This window comes from Perca fluviatilis, chromosome 18 (assembly GCF_010015445.1).
Source record: "Perca fluviatilis chromosome 18, GENO_Pfluv_1.0, whole genome shotgun sequence".
In the NCBI taxonomy this organism is placed as follows: domain Eukaryota; kingdom Metazoa; phylum Chordata; class Actinopteri; order Perciformes; family Percidae; genus Perca; species Perca fluviatilis.
Window position 1 is genome coordinate 5,110,883 of NC_053129.1, and position 17,060 is coordinate 5,127,942.

The window sequence follows — 17,060 nt, forward strand, 5'->3', positions numbered from 1 at the left end:
GACAATTAGGGCAGGATTCGGGATTCGGGACAACTGCTTGGATTTCGGGACCGTCCCGAATTTTTCGGGACGTCTGGTCACCCTATCGCAGTCGGAATCGAACCCAGGTCTCCCACACCAAAGGCATGTGTCATATCCACATCATCACCACCCATACGAAGCAGAAATTATATCCCAACTCTCCAATAAAAAGTTCTACAAATGATTAAAATCTGACCCGACTAGCACTTACCAGAAAGAAGTGCAAATCTATTTGGAGATGGCCAAAGATAACAATTGGGTCTCGAAATCTCAGTTCAATTTTCTATAATGCCAGTATCCAGTCCGCCCTGTGTTTTCTACATTACCAAAAGTACATAAGTCTTTGACTGACCACCCTCCTTTTGTGAAAGAATGACGTCACCTGTGAGCAGATTCTGATTGGTTCAAAGTGTAAATTCACCTGAGGAAGGTCTGTGTGACCGAAACGTTGTGAAATAAAGTATTTGCATGCATAATGGACAGTGTGCGGGACTTCTTCAACAAATTTTACAGAATGTACAATAAGGAAGTACAGGTTTGCTTTGTGTGGGTTCCTGCCCACGTAGGTGTAGATGGAAACGAGGATGCTGACATATTGGCCGAGCAATCAACTAAATCCCAGATTGTGGACATGGAAATCCCACTTAGTAACACTGAGGGCAAAGCAATTATTAAGCATCAAATGCAAATAGTATGGCAAGAATACTGGGACCGTTCAGAGCAACGGGATCTGTTGGTCCATTCTATATACGCCTGTTCTGACCCTGCTTGTTTGTTTTTGGACCTTGGATTCTGCCTGCCCCTCGTCGGATTTGTTTGTTTGTTTTATAACTCTGACTGTCTCATTGTCGTGCTATTGGGTTCTTGTCTACCATTTTGTGAAACCAGACAGTACAATCTGGCCATAAATGGACCCAGCTGACGCTGAGAATATTAAGCGAGAAATGGCAGCACAAGCTGCTGCTCTACACCTTCATGGGCAACAACTCACTACTATTGAAATGGCTTTTCAAAAGGCTTTGGCATGCCACAACACACATTTTTATAAGAATGGATGCTAAAGTCACTATGTCACAGGCAAAGGAAACAGAAAGAACTGAAGAACAGGGAGACCAGGGACAGTCAGGGGTAGTGTGGTAAATGTGTTGAGCTTAGTTAATATTTTTGGAGGTGTGTGGCTGTCGGGGTTAGCAGATGAGCTTTACCAGTGGCTCACTAATTTACATTATGATCAGCTAATTTAACAAGAGTTATAAAAAAAAAAAAAAAAAAAAAATGAGTCTTTATAGAAGTGTTAGGCTGGGCTGTCTGGATTCAAGCGCAGACACGGAAAAAGGTCAGAACAGGTATTGAGGTTTATTGAACAAAAAAAATGAGTGATGCAGGTGCTGGATATCCCCTGGGGCTGAGAGCGGGCAGACAGGTGAGAAGCAGGATCGAGAGAAGAACGAGGCTCAGGTAGGCAGACTGGGCTTCCAGGGCTGTAGTGGGAATCTGGACACAAAAACACAAGAAGTCAAAACCAGGCTTGCAACAGGTATACAAAAAAAACAGGTATACTTTCAAAACCACTGAGGCTGGCCGTAGCGAGTGTTACCACTTGAGTGAACGGACGATCTGGCAGAGACTAGTTGGAAGGCTGGGGTTTTAAAACAGGAGTGGTGATTGCTGGATGTGAATCAGGTGAACAGGAAGCCACAGGTGTCTTGACGAGGAGGGAGAGAGAGCCAGGAGCGCCACACCCACTCAGCACATGACAGACAAAAAAACAAGGGAGAGGGGAGAGGGAAAACAGACAGCACCATGACAAGAAGTCTTGCTATTTGGTTGGATGAGGTAGTTACTACAAGTATGGAAAACATATTTTTTTCCTTTCCAGGAGTCAGACTTTTCTGAGACAGTGAGAGTAGAGGAAAGGTCAGAACCAGGGACAGATCCAGAAAGATCATGATATTATATGATATTGCTAGCACCAGCACAGGGAACAGGAGCACCGTTTTTAGTTCAGATCTCAGTGACTGCACAAAGCCATACCAACCACATACCCAGTGTATTGATAAACATATACTTGCAAACAAATCCTTAGCATTTCAAGATAAATGGTAACAAGACTTTCCATGGCTACATTACAGCCCATCAGCCAAAGAGGTCTTGTGTTTTTACTGCAGCAAAGGTATGTTAAACCAGTCCTGTTTACGTCATAGACCTGATGCTGCTTTCATCAGTACAGGCTTTAGAAACTGGAAAAAAGCACACCAGACCTCCCAAGACCATCGACCTCATGTGACTGTGAGTGCACATCAGTCAACCTCAGTCAGTTCCCAGTTATCAAGTGTATGGGGTAAACAGCAATAGGTGGCAAGGCAATGCTTGAGGGAAAAGGGACAATCTTTAAGAGGCCACAAGAAAGTGGTAATCTGTATCAGCTCCTGAAACTTAGGGCAGAAAAGGATGATCCCATTTTATTTTTATTTTATTTACTGCATACACAAGCCCTAAACCACAGAATGAAATCCTGAGCATTATGGCCAATACGATAATCAGAGGCATTGCCAGTGACATAAGGTCTCCAGCCCTTGTTCAGATTTCTGTGATAGTGGATGGTACGTATGATATTTCTGGTGTTGAGCAGGCAAGTGTTTGTTTGCGCTATGTGGACCATGACCTTGTCCCACATGAGTAGTTTATTGGGTTGTACAGTATATCAGAGACAACAGGCCAGAGCCTTGCCAAGACGGTAACTGATGTGCCCATGTCTGCTTTACGTGGGCAGAGTTATGATGGTGCCTCAAACATGGCAGGAAAGTAAAGCGGTGCACAGGCAATGGTGAAGGAGCAGAAGCCATTTGCCCTCTATGTGCATTGTGGCGCACACTGTGTCAATCTAATAACACTGCGCTGCTTAGCCTCCCCAATGATCCGGGACTGCCTTTCTTGGGTCCACCAGTTAGGCGTCCTTTTTGGCCAGTCAGGGAAATTTAAGAGAATGTTTGAAAACATAGTTACCGCTGAAAATGTACCCATCACCACACTGAAACCCTTATGTCCAACCAGGTGGACTGTGCGCAATTCTGCTGTATAAGCTGTGCTAGGGCAGTATGAGTGGGTACTTGGCAGCCTAGAGGAGATGGCAAAAAGTACATCCAGAACAGCTTCAACTGCCAGTGGCTTATGTGAGCACTTCGGCAAAGGTAAGACCGTGTTAGGGCCTCACACTAACTTCTGATAGTATGGAGTTATATTCCTATCTTTATTCAAGAATTCTTTCACACCACACTGAACTGAAGCTTGCGAATATGTGTGTGTCGCGTGCATACGTCACACCACTATACCTGTTGTGTGCATGTGCTAGCACCAATTCATTACAATATAATTGTATTGTACTGTACTGGTGTTAACTACAGTTAATATGTATTTTTCATTTTTGTTGTTTCAGTTCTGACCCCAGAAGAAGCTATGGATCGGTATAACTGAGTTTTGCTGGCAGTAAAGCTGGGTAAAAACAAAACGGCTGCTTACCAGAAGCAAACAGACAGACAGCGCTGCAATTTTGGAACTGTATGCTGTGGATCGCAACATTTACAAAGATTTAAGGGCAAAAGTTCAGGAGGGGGACACCCTCCAAACTTTTGTTAAAAAATGCTAGTTGGAGTTAATCCAGCATAATTCAGGAGCTGAAAAAAACTGGTGATCTTTTGAATATTTCTGGAAATTTCGTTAGTATTTCTTTCACCCTTTTAATGATGGACAGTGTTACATTGTGTGAGAGATTAGGCCAAGTGAGAATGTTAGTGTGAAATTGAACATAGTATATGCCAATGTTGTTTTCAATAAAAAACATTTGCACAAAGCCGATCCACTTTTCCATGTTGATAAGAGCATTAAAATGAGAAAAAATAATGGGACAAAAAGAAATCAAGAGACATTTAGAATAGATAAAAATGTGCCATTAATTGCTATTAATCGCGAGTTAACTATGACATTAAATATTTTAATTGTTTGACAGCACTACTTAAAATGTGAAACTAATATACTATATAGACTCAATACATGCAAAAAGTGAGATATTTCAAGCCTTTATTTGATATAATTTTAATGATTATTGTGTACAGCTTATGAAATATCACACTTTGCACGATATTCTAATTTTTCGAGTTTCACCTGTACTTCTTGACCATCTACATTTTGGGTACATGCTTACTTGCAGTATGTTATTAAAAAGTTTGATTTATAAATGTAAAAAAAACACACAATTTTACAACATGAAATAAAAACATATCCTGACCCAATACTTTACCTGAGGAATGGATGGTCCATTATCAAGATCGACAGAAGTTCAATATACTGAAGATGAGTTGGGTACCTAACAGGAAAATCAGAAGGAGAAAAACATGGTGTTCATGAAGTGCCACCCACATTCTGTAAAACGTGCAACCGGCAGGCCTCTCCACTGTGTCTGTGTGACCATCAGACCGTACATGTGGTTACAACTCGGCAGGAAAGTGATGTTTAGAAACAATGAAAAGAGGAGGGTCTGGTTTGTCTCAGCCAGCGATGTTTACAGGGCAGTGTTTACATGGTGCAGACACATTCGGTCTCTCTCGCGTGGTGTCGCACGCTTGCGCAGTTCACTTTGCTTTTGTCCAGTCCGGCGCCTCTGCCCCGTGGTGAGGAGAGAGAGTTCGCTCAGAGTGGTGCACTAATCACTCCACCCAAGTAGCAGTGCTTTGCCTTCTGAGAATATAGTTCCCAGTATGTATACGGTTAAAAGATGATTGTGTCTCATATGACCTTGTTATTTGTACACACCGTGACTATACAAATCACAACATATAAATAGGAAAATGTTAGCGTTATTTTGTCACAAGGGAGCAGTATGCTAGCTGAAGCCATTTACTTCCAGTCTTTGTGCTAAGCTAGGCTAGCGGTGGGTGCGTCAGACAGAGTTACAGCACGCACGGAGATGAAAAGGATATGTATGGACTTATCTATCTCTGGGGGATACGGGGAATAAGCTAAAGTCCCAAAAAGTCGGCGTGTTCCTTTAAGGGATTGAAACTTGTTCCCCGAAAAGTTATTAAAGACATCTATAAAATATTCCAAGTGACTACAGTGGCTCAATCTTAAATTTATCAAGCGACGAGAATACCTTTTGTGCGCAAAAAAACAAACAAATAACGACTTTATTTCAACTATTAATTTCCTTCTCTGTGGGCCTCTAGTCAGTTCTCTAGTGTAATAGCGTAAGCTTCTGTTGTTGTACGTTACATGCATCACACACATGACCAGCGTCGGCCAATAGTGAGCCTATGTGTGACGTAGCACTACGCTATCACAATACGTTAACTGACTAGAGGCCCACAGAGAAGGAAATGAATAGTTGAAATAAAGTCAGGGCTCCAGACTGCGACCAAATGGTCGCATTTTGCGACCAAAATTTGAGAGTGTGCGACTGAATTTTACATCCAGTCGCACATGTGCGACCAGTAAATTTGCCCCCTTTTTTACATGTTAAACGTTGAAATTTGGTACTTGAGAGCGCGTAAGCGCAAGCTTATCTGTCCTCTCTGAAAATTGACAGAGAGCAGAGCTCTGACACAAATACACACACACGCAGAGCTGCAGACGGTGTAAACTACGTCGGCTCTGCAGTTTTGTTGAAGTCACAGTGAGTCACTGAAATGCCGATAAAGTGGTTTAAAGTGGTTACAGTTTTTCATAACTTCACGCAGACAACGTTTGCTGTGATATGATATTAATGGCGCGCCGAAAGCGGTCGCGGTGCTGTTGATGTTACACTTCCTCGGAGACGAGCAGGCACAACGGTGGTTTCAATGCCCTGGGGACTGACTCACAGGCTGAGGTATGAAGGCAAGGCAACTTTATTTATACAGCACCTTTCAGCAACAAGGCAATTCAAGTTGCTTTACATGAAACATTAAAGAGCAATTAAAAACGGTCATGATGAAAATAAAACTAAAAATAATATACAAATACAATGATAAAAAAATATATATTTCTTTTTTTTTACTGTCATGACAGCGATGGGGCTGTCAGTTTACCTTATATGTTGCATCTTCAAAAGTGACACTGAATTTGAAACAGCACGTTGTAATTTCTGCATCTATTATCAAAGTATTTATTAGTAATACAGTGTTATTATGTTATGTTATTATTTGGTTAGCATGTTGATTTACGGTGTGTGCCCCTACATTTTCTGGTTGTGCCCCTATAATTTTCAGTTGGGGGCCACTGTGCTCCTAGTGAAAAAAGTTAGTCTGGAGCCCTGCAAGTTGTTATTTTGGGGTTTTTTTGCGCACAAAAAGTATTCTCGTCGCTTGATAAACTTAAGATTGAGCCACTGTAGTCACTTGGACTATTTTAACGATGTCTTTAAAGGGGTGATAGAATGCAAAACCGATTTTACCCTGTCATAGTTGAATAACGACAGTTCGGTGGGTAAATAGGACATACATAGAAGCTCAAAGTCCCACTGACACCCCTTTACTATGAAAATCTCATATTTTGAAACTGCCGCTGAAAACGGGCGAATCCCAACAAAGCTGAGTTGCTTACGCAAGCATCTCAAAATCCGGAACCTTAAGAGAACAGTCACGCCCCAATATTTACATAGGCTACACAACTGACCTGAGATCAGGTAGTCTTCTGAATCTAGCTAGGTCACGCAGATCTCTGCTATTCCATTACAAAATTCACTTCTGAAACTTTTTTATGCGAGAAATCAACCATATAAAGCTCAAATATGGGCCGCTTTACGAAAAAGCAAATTTTCTCCGACTGTGTGTCGGAGTTTAGTGCCGGTGTTGGTGCTGCCCGGGTTGCTACATCGCCGCCCTGACCGCAGTGTCAGCGAGCTTGTTACGCCCGCAATCTTTTACCGCAGCCCGCAGGTTCCAGTTAATCTTATAATGGGCATGTGTGTTGAGTTATTTAAACAAACAATCGGGGAAATAAAGCCTCTTGTCCGCGAGTCTCATTGATAGAGCCGCGGTGAGATGGAGTCCATCAATGAGAGCTAGCTAGCCTCCTCCTAACTCTGACATTCACAAAAATACATTCAATTGATATCCGAAATCGGACAAGTGTTAGCTAAGCCTTGTAAGACCTTGAGGAACCTGTAATATTCATGCCGTGACGAAATTCAAACTGTAAATATACTTTAGTTATGCGAAAGTGAGCAAGCTGCGATATTTCACCATTGTAATGAATGGGACATATAGCAAGCAGCTGCTCGTCCTACAAAGACGCCTTGCTTTCATAAAAATGCCTTAAAATCAAATCGGACACAACGGTTAGCTTTATAAGACATTGGGGAATGATGTTATATAAGTGGCGTGACGAAATTCAAACTGTAAATATAATTTAGTTATGGCGACAGTGTAGCTAGCTAGCTGTGGTATTTCCCCATTGTAATGAATGGGACATATTGCAAGCAGCTGCTCGTCCTACAAAGAAGCCTCACGTTCATAAAAAGCCTTTAAAATCAAAGGTGTGGACGTAAATTCAAACCGTAAATATATTTATAGTTATGCCGGCAGCTGGCCGCGGAGCCCGTAGTGCAGTATCCACAAAGGGTGACTTTGCCCTGGGTATGGAGCCCAGCAGGCTGCCGCTTTCCGTCAGACTGTGTGGAGCTCCTAAAGTCCGACACCGTTACCAAATTTGCAATTAGCCATCAAATTTTGTAAAACGGGCCCATATTTCAGCTTTATATAGTTGATTTCCCGCTTAAAAAGTCTCAGAAGTGAATTTGGTAATGAAACATTGCAGTGTCTGGAATATGAGATTCTGTCGCTTCTCTAATGTATGTGTATTGGGGATTCGCTCAACCAATCAGCGCGCGTCTCTAATATGTGCGTATGGCAAGTTGCTCAACCAATCAGCGCGCAGCTCATCTAAATATTCATGACCATACCATATTTGGAAGAAAAGCTCTTGTTACAAATAGGGCCAAAACACAGGGATGCATAAGGGCCAATAAAATATCAACCAGGCCATTTTCAGCCCAACCAATGTTACATACCCCATTAGGAGACCATAAGGAACAGTGTGAAATACCCTATATAATCATTCTATCACCCCTTTAATAACTTTTTGGGGCTGGCAAGTTTCAATCCCTTAAGAAGCCTATGGAGAAGTGATCCAGCTCTCAGATTTAATCAAAAATATCTTAATTCGCGTTCCGAAGATGAACGAAAGTCTTACGGGGTTGGAACAACATGAGGGTGAGTAATTACTGACAGAATTTTCATTTTTGGGTGAACTAACCCTTTGAGGAGAAATAAATGAATGGATTAAAATTGTTCAGGTACGGTGTAATCATTGCTTTCTTAGTGAAGAAAATATCTCTCCACTCACTATTTGTTACATATGACCCTCTTGGTCATATACTTTTCATTTTTTCAAGCTAGAAAGGCACAAGTAGTAGCAACTTACATTGACTTCTTACTCAGGTGGTCAAAAAGAGTCTGGATCAAAAGAGTCCGTAGTTTTGTTTTACTTGCACTCTTCAGATCAGAATCTCTTCTGTCTATGGCCATCCTTAGCACTGTTGGAAATACTAAAGAGGTATTAGGACTGGACTGTGCTTGGCTGGAGTCATCACTGCTTCTCGGAGGGTGCTCTCTACAAAAAAAATGAAAAATAGGAGGAGAAAAAAAAAAGAGACACTGAATAGAAAGATGGCCATCAAAGAATGGAATAAAAATAAAATTTGCAAATTAACAGTTAGCAAATAACTGGTGAACAACAATGTAGAAACAGAGTGGGCACAGTGCTGCATTTTGACGTATGGGATACCGTTTTGATTACCTGCTCGTTTGGTTGGTTTTAAGTTTCTCCAACTGGGCCAGAAACAGACTCTGCTTGCGAATGACTGGAATGAGCCTCTCAGACATCCTCTCTGAAATCGCAGCAAGAGTGGCCCCATCTATTTCATGTTCTGGGAAGGAGAAAGCATTTAACAAAGAACGAGAGGTTCAATAACTCATAAATGGCCAGCATTATTATGAATCTATCAATTATACATTACATTGTGATTGGCTGAGCTACATTCCAGGAACAAAATCTATGTTAGCATGCTGTTACATGTATGTTATAGACTCTAGTGAGGTCTTGAACCATGCGCTAATAGGTAACTGTGAATCTATGTTGTATGCCATTGACATTGAGGCAAATTCCTGGTGGGCTTTGTTATACTTTGTGTGCAAAGTAAGTCAATCTGATTGTTCACCACTGCAATCAAACAAATCATTACATTTTAATCAATTTGAAGTTGCAAATAACTTAGTATATCTCACAGGCCTATGAAGCACTGAGATGTACAGGTTGTCCTCTTGATCTGCATATGCGTCAAGTGCATGGAAGTCAGTTTCCTCCCCAGGTGTAACGGCCACCCACTGAGTTGTTGATTGGACCCCGTAGGCATGCAGATGCTGAGAGAAGCACCAAGTTTTGTAGAGTCTTCCACACAATTTCCACTGACTGTGGTACTTAACAATATGTATAACTTTAAAAAAAAAAAAAGGGATTTCCTCAGCATGCACAAGTTCAAGGATCAAGAAGTGTCCAGTGGTGTATTTGACTCTGTCGTATAGCAATTGTTTGGTTTTCCAAAGTGTCTCACTCAGTTCAGATGTGTCCTTTGCAATAATCTCCCTAAGCTATGAGGGTAGTGCATGCAGAGGTATCTCTATTAAAGAGTACGGGACATCTTCCAAGCCATGGTTTCTAGTTGATTGTGTTTCCCAACATTGGCGCATTTGATAGCGCTTTGCCAGAGTCTTTGTTATATTCTGGTAATTGTTTACAATCGATGAAAGGCGTTTAAAGTACAGGTGTTTGGACTCATACCTGAGACACCAATGTGCTCTCAGCCAGTACTATGTCACATATAGATCTCAATAGCAAATAGAGACCCCAGTAAGTGTTTTCCTGAGGGACGAAGTTTCCGATCAAAAAAGGTAAGAGTCGGAAAAGGGTCAGTTTTTCAACTGCTTTTCCTTTGATGACACCTTGCTGCAGAGCAGATGGCTTCAGCAAAACAGGCTTGTGAGTGACATCATTTTGTCCAAACGGGAACTGTTGTAGCTGGTCATTAAACTGTTGCAGCGTTACCAGTCTTTCACTGCTAAGCTTTAGCAAGACTAACTTCAGAACCTGTGGGATGACTCCTTCAAGAATATCATGCATCAAGTCAGGCGGAAAGGATTCAGTAACCTCAAAATGAGGCAGTTTATCAAAAGGGCAGCGTCCAGTAACAGCATACAAGGATTTACCATTTGACACTTGTAAATGTCTACGGTGTGTCAGGAGTCCGGAGAATACATTCACTTTCCTCAGTTTTTTTACCAATGTCACGGTGGTGGCACAGACAGAAACGACAGATCCGTCCTTGACTAAAGCAAGTACTGAAGCCAGCCAAGGAATGGGCTGATAAATTATCAGCACAAATGGAAATCACAGAGCCTTTGAGAACACAGGACCGGTCTTCAATTTCAACTCATACCCCGCGGCACTGAAGTTCACAAAGGTCACGAAGAAGAGGTTGCAAAATTGGCTCGTAACCATACTTCTGAAGCAATCTGTGTCTGACAAGAACAGCCACATGTATATTTTGAAGACTGGAACGATACTTCAGAGGAATATTTCCAAGAGCAAAGTAGACACTTGAAATTTTGTGAATCTGCTTTTTGGATCCTAAACAATTTACAATTTCAAATTCATCAGTGTATAACTGGAGTCTCAGCTGTGTCTCAGAGCCATCAAAAAAGGCATGCTGTTGAAAAATTAATCCATCTGTTAAGTCTTTTAGTGTTTCCTCATCAAACAACGTGTCCTCCACAACATAATGAAAAACATCCTCTCTTCTCAGAATATTTTTCAAAACTTCCAAAATGGGAATGTACTGGAAAGTCTCTTTTCTTCCTACTGAGTTGTATCCAAGTAAATACTCGACTGGTTCAATTAACCCAAACTCTCTAATACAGTACCTCTCAAACTGATAGTCTGACACAATAGCATCAAAACACTTCCCAAAGAAGTTGTCTTCAACCAAGGACTTCAAGTTTGAATGATTGTCAATCTTGATATTTGCTTCTTCAAGACAGAACCATATAAGGTCTCTAGACTGTTCATTAAAAAGTTCAAGCAGTATTTTCACCTCATGAGTAACAGTATGCCGAACAGTTTTGGGGAGGATGTGCTTTTCTTGAAGTTTTAAACAAAACAATGCAAAATGTCTCTCAATTAGTGATCTGAACCCACATATCTTTTCGGAAAAAGAGATATTTGGTTCTTCAGAATCAAAAGTTTCCTCGAAATCATTAAAAGTAGGTGAGGTGCCTGGAATCTCCTGGTTGTTCTCCGAATCCTCTGCGTTTCTCAAGATTTTGTGAGTCCGAAAAACATGGACACGTAAAGAACTCACTCACACACTTTTTTGGCAGCCATTGTGTCCACATACAACAATGAAATTTGGCTCATTCTCGTGGAAATACTGCAGGTGTTTGAGGTATCTGTTGTAAGAGACTGTTTTTACATGGCAGTTAGGGCACTGGTGCATCGCAATACTTGAAGCTCACCCACAAATGTTTCACAGAATTCTCCCAAGTCAATATCTCTCAACCATTGACAAACTTGGACATAAGTCCAACATGTGAAGTCCGTCATAACCTGAAGATAGAGAGAGAAAAAAATCAAATTACAAAACTAGGATGAATGTTAGTCTTTAGCTCTATCTGCAACATAGTGATTACAAACATTAGGCCTCATGGAAACATGAATGACTCATATTAGCTAACTTAACTTATAACTTAAAATAAACATAAATACTAGATAAAAAGAACAGTAGCTACAGTAACAGTAATGTTAAATTGTTAACTGGATAAAATTAATTAACACGATTCATTAAAATATTCACAACAAGATATAGGTTTACATCAATAAATAATGATAAATAGACTAAATTCAGCCAACATTTAACTTAACAGCATTATTGTTTGTTTCCATTCTAGTACACTTGCAAAGACGTGTTTGACATTAGGTTACACTGGCTAATGTAACATATGCCTCTTGCATGGTAACATTACATTAATACATCATTTGAGCTTTAAATGGTTACTATATCTATTAGTTAATTCTTGTAATATAACATTAGTACTTAATTTTTTAGTTCTAAGGTTTGTTACTTTCATATTCTTAAGTTTATTTAGTACTTTGCTGCTACACATGCAGCTATAAAGCCTGTCACCGCGGGATCAGACATCCCTTGGAGTCAACTGGCTAACAACAAGCTAACAAGTTCAGCCGCCATTTTATTGTCGGCCGTTAGCCCACCGCCATCTGCTGCCTGTCACCACTATCAGCAATATAAAAGAGATTTAAAGGGAGCATAACATAAATGAACAACCCCAGTTACACTAACTTACACTTAAGTGTTTGTGCAGCAACAAATCTGCTCATATTAATCATATCTAAAGTTAACGTTACAGAATATTAAATTATCGCTCTCTCTGTCTCTCCAGAGTTGTCAGTTAAGTTAGATCAAAGGCATTTCAGTAATGTCAACGTTATCTTTGGTTAATGTAACTTAAGTTACTATAATATCGCAATATAATATCTGCAACTAGCTTGACTAACGTTAGATGTTTTGGTCAGCTAACGTTAGCATGACTCATCAACGTTACAAAACACGTAAAACGTTTGAAAATACCAATGAAAATTTTCCCCTGACAAGCAAGTAACTTTACGTTAATAGTCTGTTTCTCTGGCAGCTGTCATTAAGACACTCACCTCAAAAAATATCTGCGTATTGTAACTGAAGCCGGTTCCTCCAAGTTTTCGAGTCCAACGTTGCAGTTGTTTCCAGATTTTTCCAGATTTTTCTCGCTCTCACGCTCGCGCACTGCCAGGGCACACCTGACCTGCACATAGGCGCACAGGGGTACGTGCTCTGCGTGCTCTGGTCAAAAGTAGTTCCGTGTCAAAAACACATTTTAATGACAAGTAATTTAGACTGCAACTGACAGCTTTCAGTATCTTGTCTTGTTGCATTCTCCTGGCCACCCCATATTATGTTACTACTAGACCACCTGGCTATTGCTCTGTTGCAGGTCAGCAGACCTGATTTTGCGGGACACAAGGGAGAGAACTTGTTCTCTCCCCTACCTATAGGTGAATAAATATTGATTTTATATTAGATGTCTTTTTGCAGTGATGTTAACATACATGCTTTAAATTGCTAATAGGCTTTATAAAAATGTTAATGACGGTGCTGACGTTGTTGCGCTGTGAACGTCACTAATAATATAAAACTCATTTTAACAGCATGGGTCTATACAATCTAAATAATTAATTGAAAATCTAATGGCTAAAAAGCACATTTCGAAATAAGCACATAAATTCCATTAGGAAATATCCCCCTCACCTCCATGCGTGATGGTGAAACTTCGGTGGCATACACTGCAATCTCCTGTTTTAGGGTCACCTGTAACTGGTTTAAACTATGTATATTTTTTCTCCCATTCCGTATTATACGAACAAAGACGCTTTTTCTTCTCGGGAGCTCCGGATAGATCCATTTTTCTGTTGCAGTTTTTTTTTAATTTTTTGTCTGTGTGTTTTTTTTGTCTTTTTTTCTCAGTGTTTGTTTTCCCGCACTGGCTAGAACCAATAATGGCTACGCTGCGCATGTTCAGTGTTTTCTTATTAACATTTTTTATTGTAGAATTGTAATTTAAAGGACGATGAAATGAAGTGATGCAGACAAAATTTAAATGCGGGACACTGCTTATAACGTGCGGGACGCGGGACAAAGCTTCAAATTTCGGGACTTGGTCACCCTAGTTACTCCACTCTTACATGTTTAACAGGGATTCATTTTCAACAATGGCAAGCTGTTTGGACTTCCGGTGAGCTCGAGGGTGGGGATGGCTGCGTGAGAACTGAGCTCCTGACCGAACTGCCGTGAACCCCCATATAATACAGGATATTTGCCCTACGTTGGTTAAGTAGTAGATACTAATGTCGGGGGGAGACAAACGTGGCCCCAGTATGTCGTTGAGGAACAGAAAGAAGGAATTTGACACGGAAAATGCTGACGGTGGCGATGAGGCTATGCTAGGTGAGACGGTCTCGTTAGCTTCCATCCGTAACGCCATAAGTGAAGCCATGGCTAATGCTACATCTGAGCTGGAGAATAATATCTCTAAACAGCTCTCAGATTTCCGGAGCAACGTTCAAGAAGATTTTAAAAAACAACTTGGCGAAATGAGATCGGATATTAATCTGAAGATGGAGGAGACCGTGAAGAAAATTGAGGCGGTGTCGCAGAGACTGGGAGAAGCTGAGCAACGGGTAGGAGAGGTGGAGACTTTCAGTATGGAAATTGATGAAACCTTAAACCAGATGCAGAAAACTCAACTCCACCTGAAATCAAAACTAACCGAACTCGAAGGCCATTCCCGCCGTAATAACATACGGATCTACGGCATTAAAGTTGGAGTCGAGGGCACATCCATGATCCGCTTCGTGGAGAACCTTATTCAAGCTGAACTGGGTGAGGGCACCGGTCCACATGAACTTGGTATTGAACGGGCACACAGAGCTCTTGGGCCCAGATCTGCTGAAAATGGTGCCCCGAGATCGACGATCGTTAGGTTCCTGAAATACTCAACCAAAGAGAGGATTATCAGCGCGGCGTGGAAAAAAGCCATCACAGTGGATGGGAATAGGGTGTTTTTCGACCACGACTACGCATCAGCTGTTATGGATAAGAGGAGGGAATACCTCCCGATCAAGAAAGTGCTAAAAGAAAAGGGAATCAAGTTCCGCACACCGATGACAAAAATGCGTGTCTTCCTAGACTCTGGGACAGTTACATATGATAACGCGGATCAGGCCGGAGATGATCTGCGAGCAAAGGGATTCCCGATCCCACCGAGACCCGAGGGCGGACCGAGGGAGATGGCGCGGCCCCGCTCTAGCTGGGAACAGGTGAAACACCCCCGGCGTAGAGACAGCAGGGAATATCAACAAAGGATCCGAGACAAGCTCCGCGGATTTCAACCTGAGACCGAAACGCGCGCAGAGAACTGTTAATTCACACCGCCTCGATATAACACCAGCTTCCTTGAGCACAGCGTGACGTTCCCGTCTTTATTATTTTACACCGGATAGAGACGGTAGGCTACATTACTGATCATCTGAACAACTTTCACTCCGTTATCTCTTCTGATTGGTGCGCTACAACTTAGTGCCTTATACATATTGAAATGCGCCTCTGTATTGCCTTAAAGCTACATGTGAGTGTTGCAAGTAGATTAAGTACACAACAGAGTTAATTTCTTTTCAAAGAGGGTAGGTTACCCACGGGTTATCACCCTGATGATATCGGTATCATATCGGACTGGACCTACCTCACCCCTTAAAGGTTTATTTTGCACGCAGTGCTCTTTCTCATAACACAGCATACTGGTTGCTTTTCATAGGCCAAGATTTTTAGTTCATTTTTAATAACGGTATAAGGCAGTCGGTCGGTGGTGTTTGAATGACAGCCATCCACACAAATGACTTGAGGGGGCCCCGCAACTCAGCAGCTGAAGTATCCCCCTACATAGGAGGTCCAAGAATAGCCTCTTCCATGGAAGACCATTCTCTGTTCATTGTCACGTTTTATTGCTGTGACTGTTCTGTTTTTACTGTTCATGGTTCTTTTTTACTGTTCATAGGTGATGCGAGTGCATATCTAGGAGAATGCCAGTCTATAGTTGAGTAACAAAGTGTTTAAGGTTATCTCCCTAAATGTCAATGGCCTGTCGACTCCAGTCAAGAGAAGTAAAGTCATAGCAAAAATAAAGAGGGAAAAGGCACAAATTATATTCTGTCAAGAAACCCACTTAACGGATCAGGAACACGAAAAGATAAAGAAAATGGGTTTTAGACATACCTATTATTCGTCCTCTAAAACAGGACGCAAGAGGGGTGTGGCTATTTTGATGCCAAATCAAGCTCATTTTGAACTCTACTCAAAGATTAAAGACAAAGAGGGCAGGTTTATCATGGTAAAGGGCAAATTAGATGATAAGGATGAGACCCTGTTGAACGTGTATGTACCCCCAGGTAGCAATAAAACATTTTACAAGATAATATTTGATTTAATAGCATTCCAATCTGTTGGAGTCTCAATCTGTGCAGGAGACTTCAACATGATCATGAACCCGGAATTGGACACAACTAATCAAAAAAGGAAAATCACCCCCACTGAAAGGTGGATCAGAAGGAGAATTCAAGATCTTGGTCTGATGGATGTTTGGAGGGACTTCCACCACCAAGATAGACAGTATACCTTCTACTCAAACCGTCACAATGCATATTCAAGAATTGACTATCTATTTGTACATAACTCGGAGAGGCACAGGTTAAAGGAATGTGAGATAAGTCAGAGAGACATATCAGATCACTCTAGTGTCCACTTAAAATTACATCTAGATACTAGACCTAAATTGACAATGTGGAGATTAAATGTAAGCAGGCTAAATTGCCCTGAGTTTAAAGAGAAAATAAAGAACAAATTAAAAACATATTTGGATTATAACGATGATGGGAACGTGAATCCAGTGATGCTGTGGGACGCTGCCAAAGCAGTCCTTCGGGGGAAGATCATATCAGAATCTGCATTCATTAAAAAGATGAAGACTCAGAAACTCTTAGATCTGCAGAAACAGCTAACAGAATTGGAACAACAGCATAGTAAGAGCAAAGACCCGCAATTACTCATAAAGATGAGACCACTCAAACAAGAAATAGACAAGATTTACTGTGATGAAGTAGTGAAAAATCTCAGGTTTACAAAACAGAGATACTACGAGGCGGGCTCCAAAGCATCTAAGCTGCTAGCCTGGAGGCTGCGAAAACAGCAATAGGAGAGCACAGTCTATAAGATTAGGGATCCTACCACTAAGAAAGTTACACATAAACTAGAGGTTATACAAAAAGCATTTGAGAATTTTTACCAGACC

At 41.2% G+C, this 17,060-nt stretch overlaps 1 protein-coding gene and 1 long non-coding RNA gene across 2 annotated transcripts; both read right to left on the reverse strand.

Annotated features, from left to right (window-relative positions):
- Nucleotides 1-1,358: 1,358 nt before the first annotated feature.
- LOC120547022 lies at nt 1,359-2,839 on the reverse strand. The gene is made up of 2 exons (XR_005637016.1): nt 1,619-2,839; nt 1,359-1,515 (listed from the first exon to the last, which is right to left on the reverse strand). It is a non-coding gene; the product is annotated as an uncharacterized LOC120547022 (long non-coding RNA).
- A 1,457-nt stretch (nt 2,840-4,296) lies between these two features.
- LOC120546193 (sterile alpha motif domain-containing protein 3-like) lies at nt 4,297-12,899 on the reverse strand. Its single transcript, XM_039780973.1, has 5 exons — nt 12,835-12,899; nt 11,625-11,715; nt 8,854-8,983; nt 8,479-8,667; nt 4,297-4,384 (listed from the first exon to the last, which is right to left on the reverse strand). Exons 2-5 carry the CDS (start codon nt 11,710-11,712, stop codon nt 4,315-4,317), a joined length of 477 nt encoding a protein of 158 aa, XP_039636907.1. The 5' UTR covers nt 11,713-11,715; nt 12,835-12,899; the 3' UTR covers nt 4,297-4,314.
- Between the last annotated feature and the right edge of the window lie 4,161 nt (nt 12,900-17,060).

What these genes read in the sequence shown, in the direction of transcription:
- LOC120546193 (XM_039780973.1), bottom strand. Translation starts at nt 11,712, where the DNA reads ATGACGGACTTCACATGTTGGACTTATGTCCAAGTTTGTCAATGGTTG. An exon ending in ATTCTGTGAAACATTTGTGG is followed by an intron (nt 8,984 to 11,624) that starts GTGAGCTTCAAG and finishes TCTCCTTCCCAG; the next exon opens with AACATGAAATAGATGGGGCC. An exon ending in AAAACCAACCAAACGAGCAG is followed by an intron (nt 8,668 to 8,853) that starts GTAATCAAAACG and finishes TTTTTTTTGTAG; the next exon opens with AGAGCACCCTCCGAGAAGCA.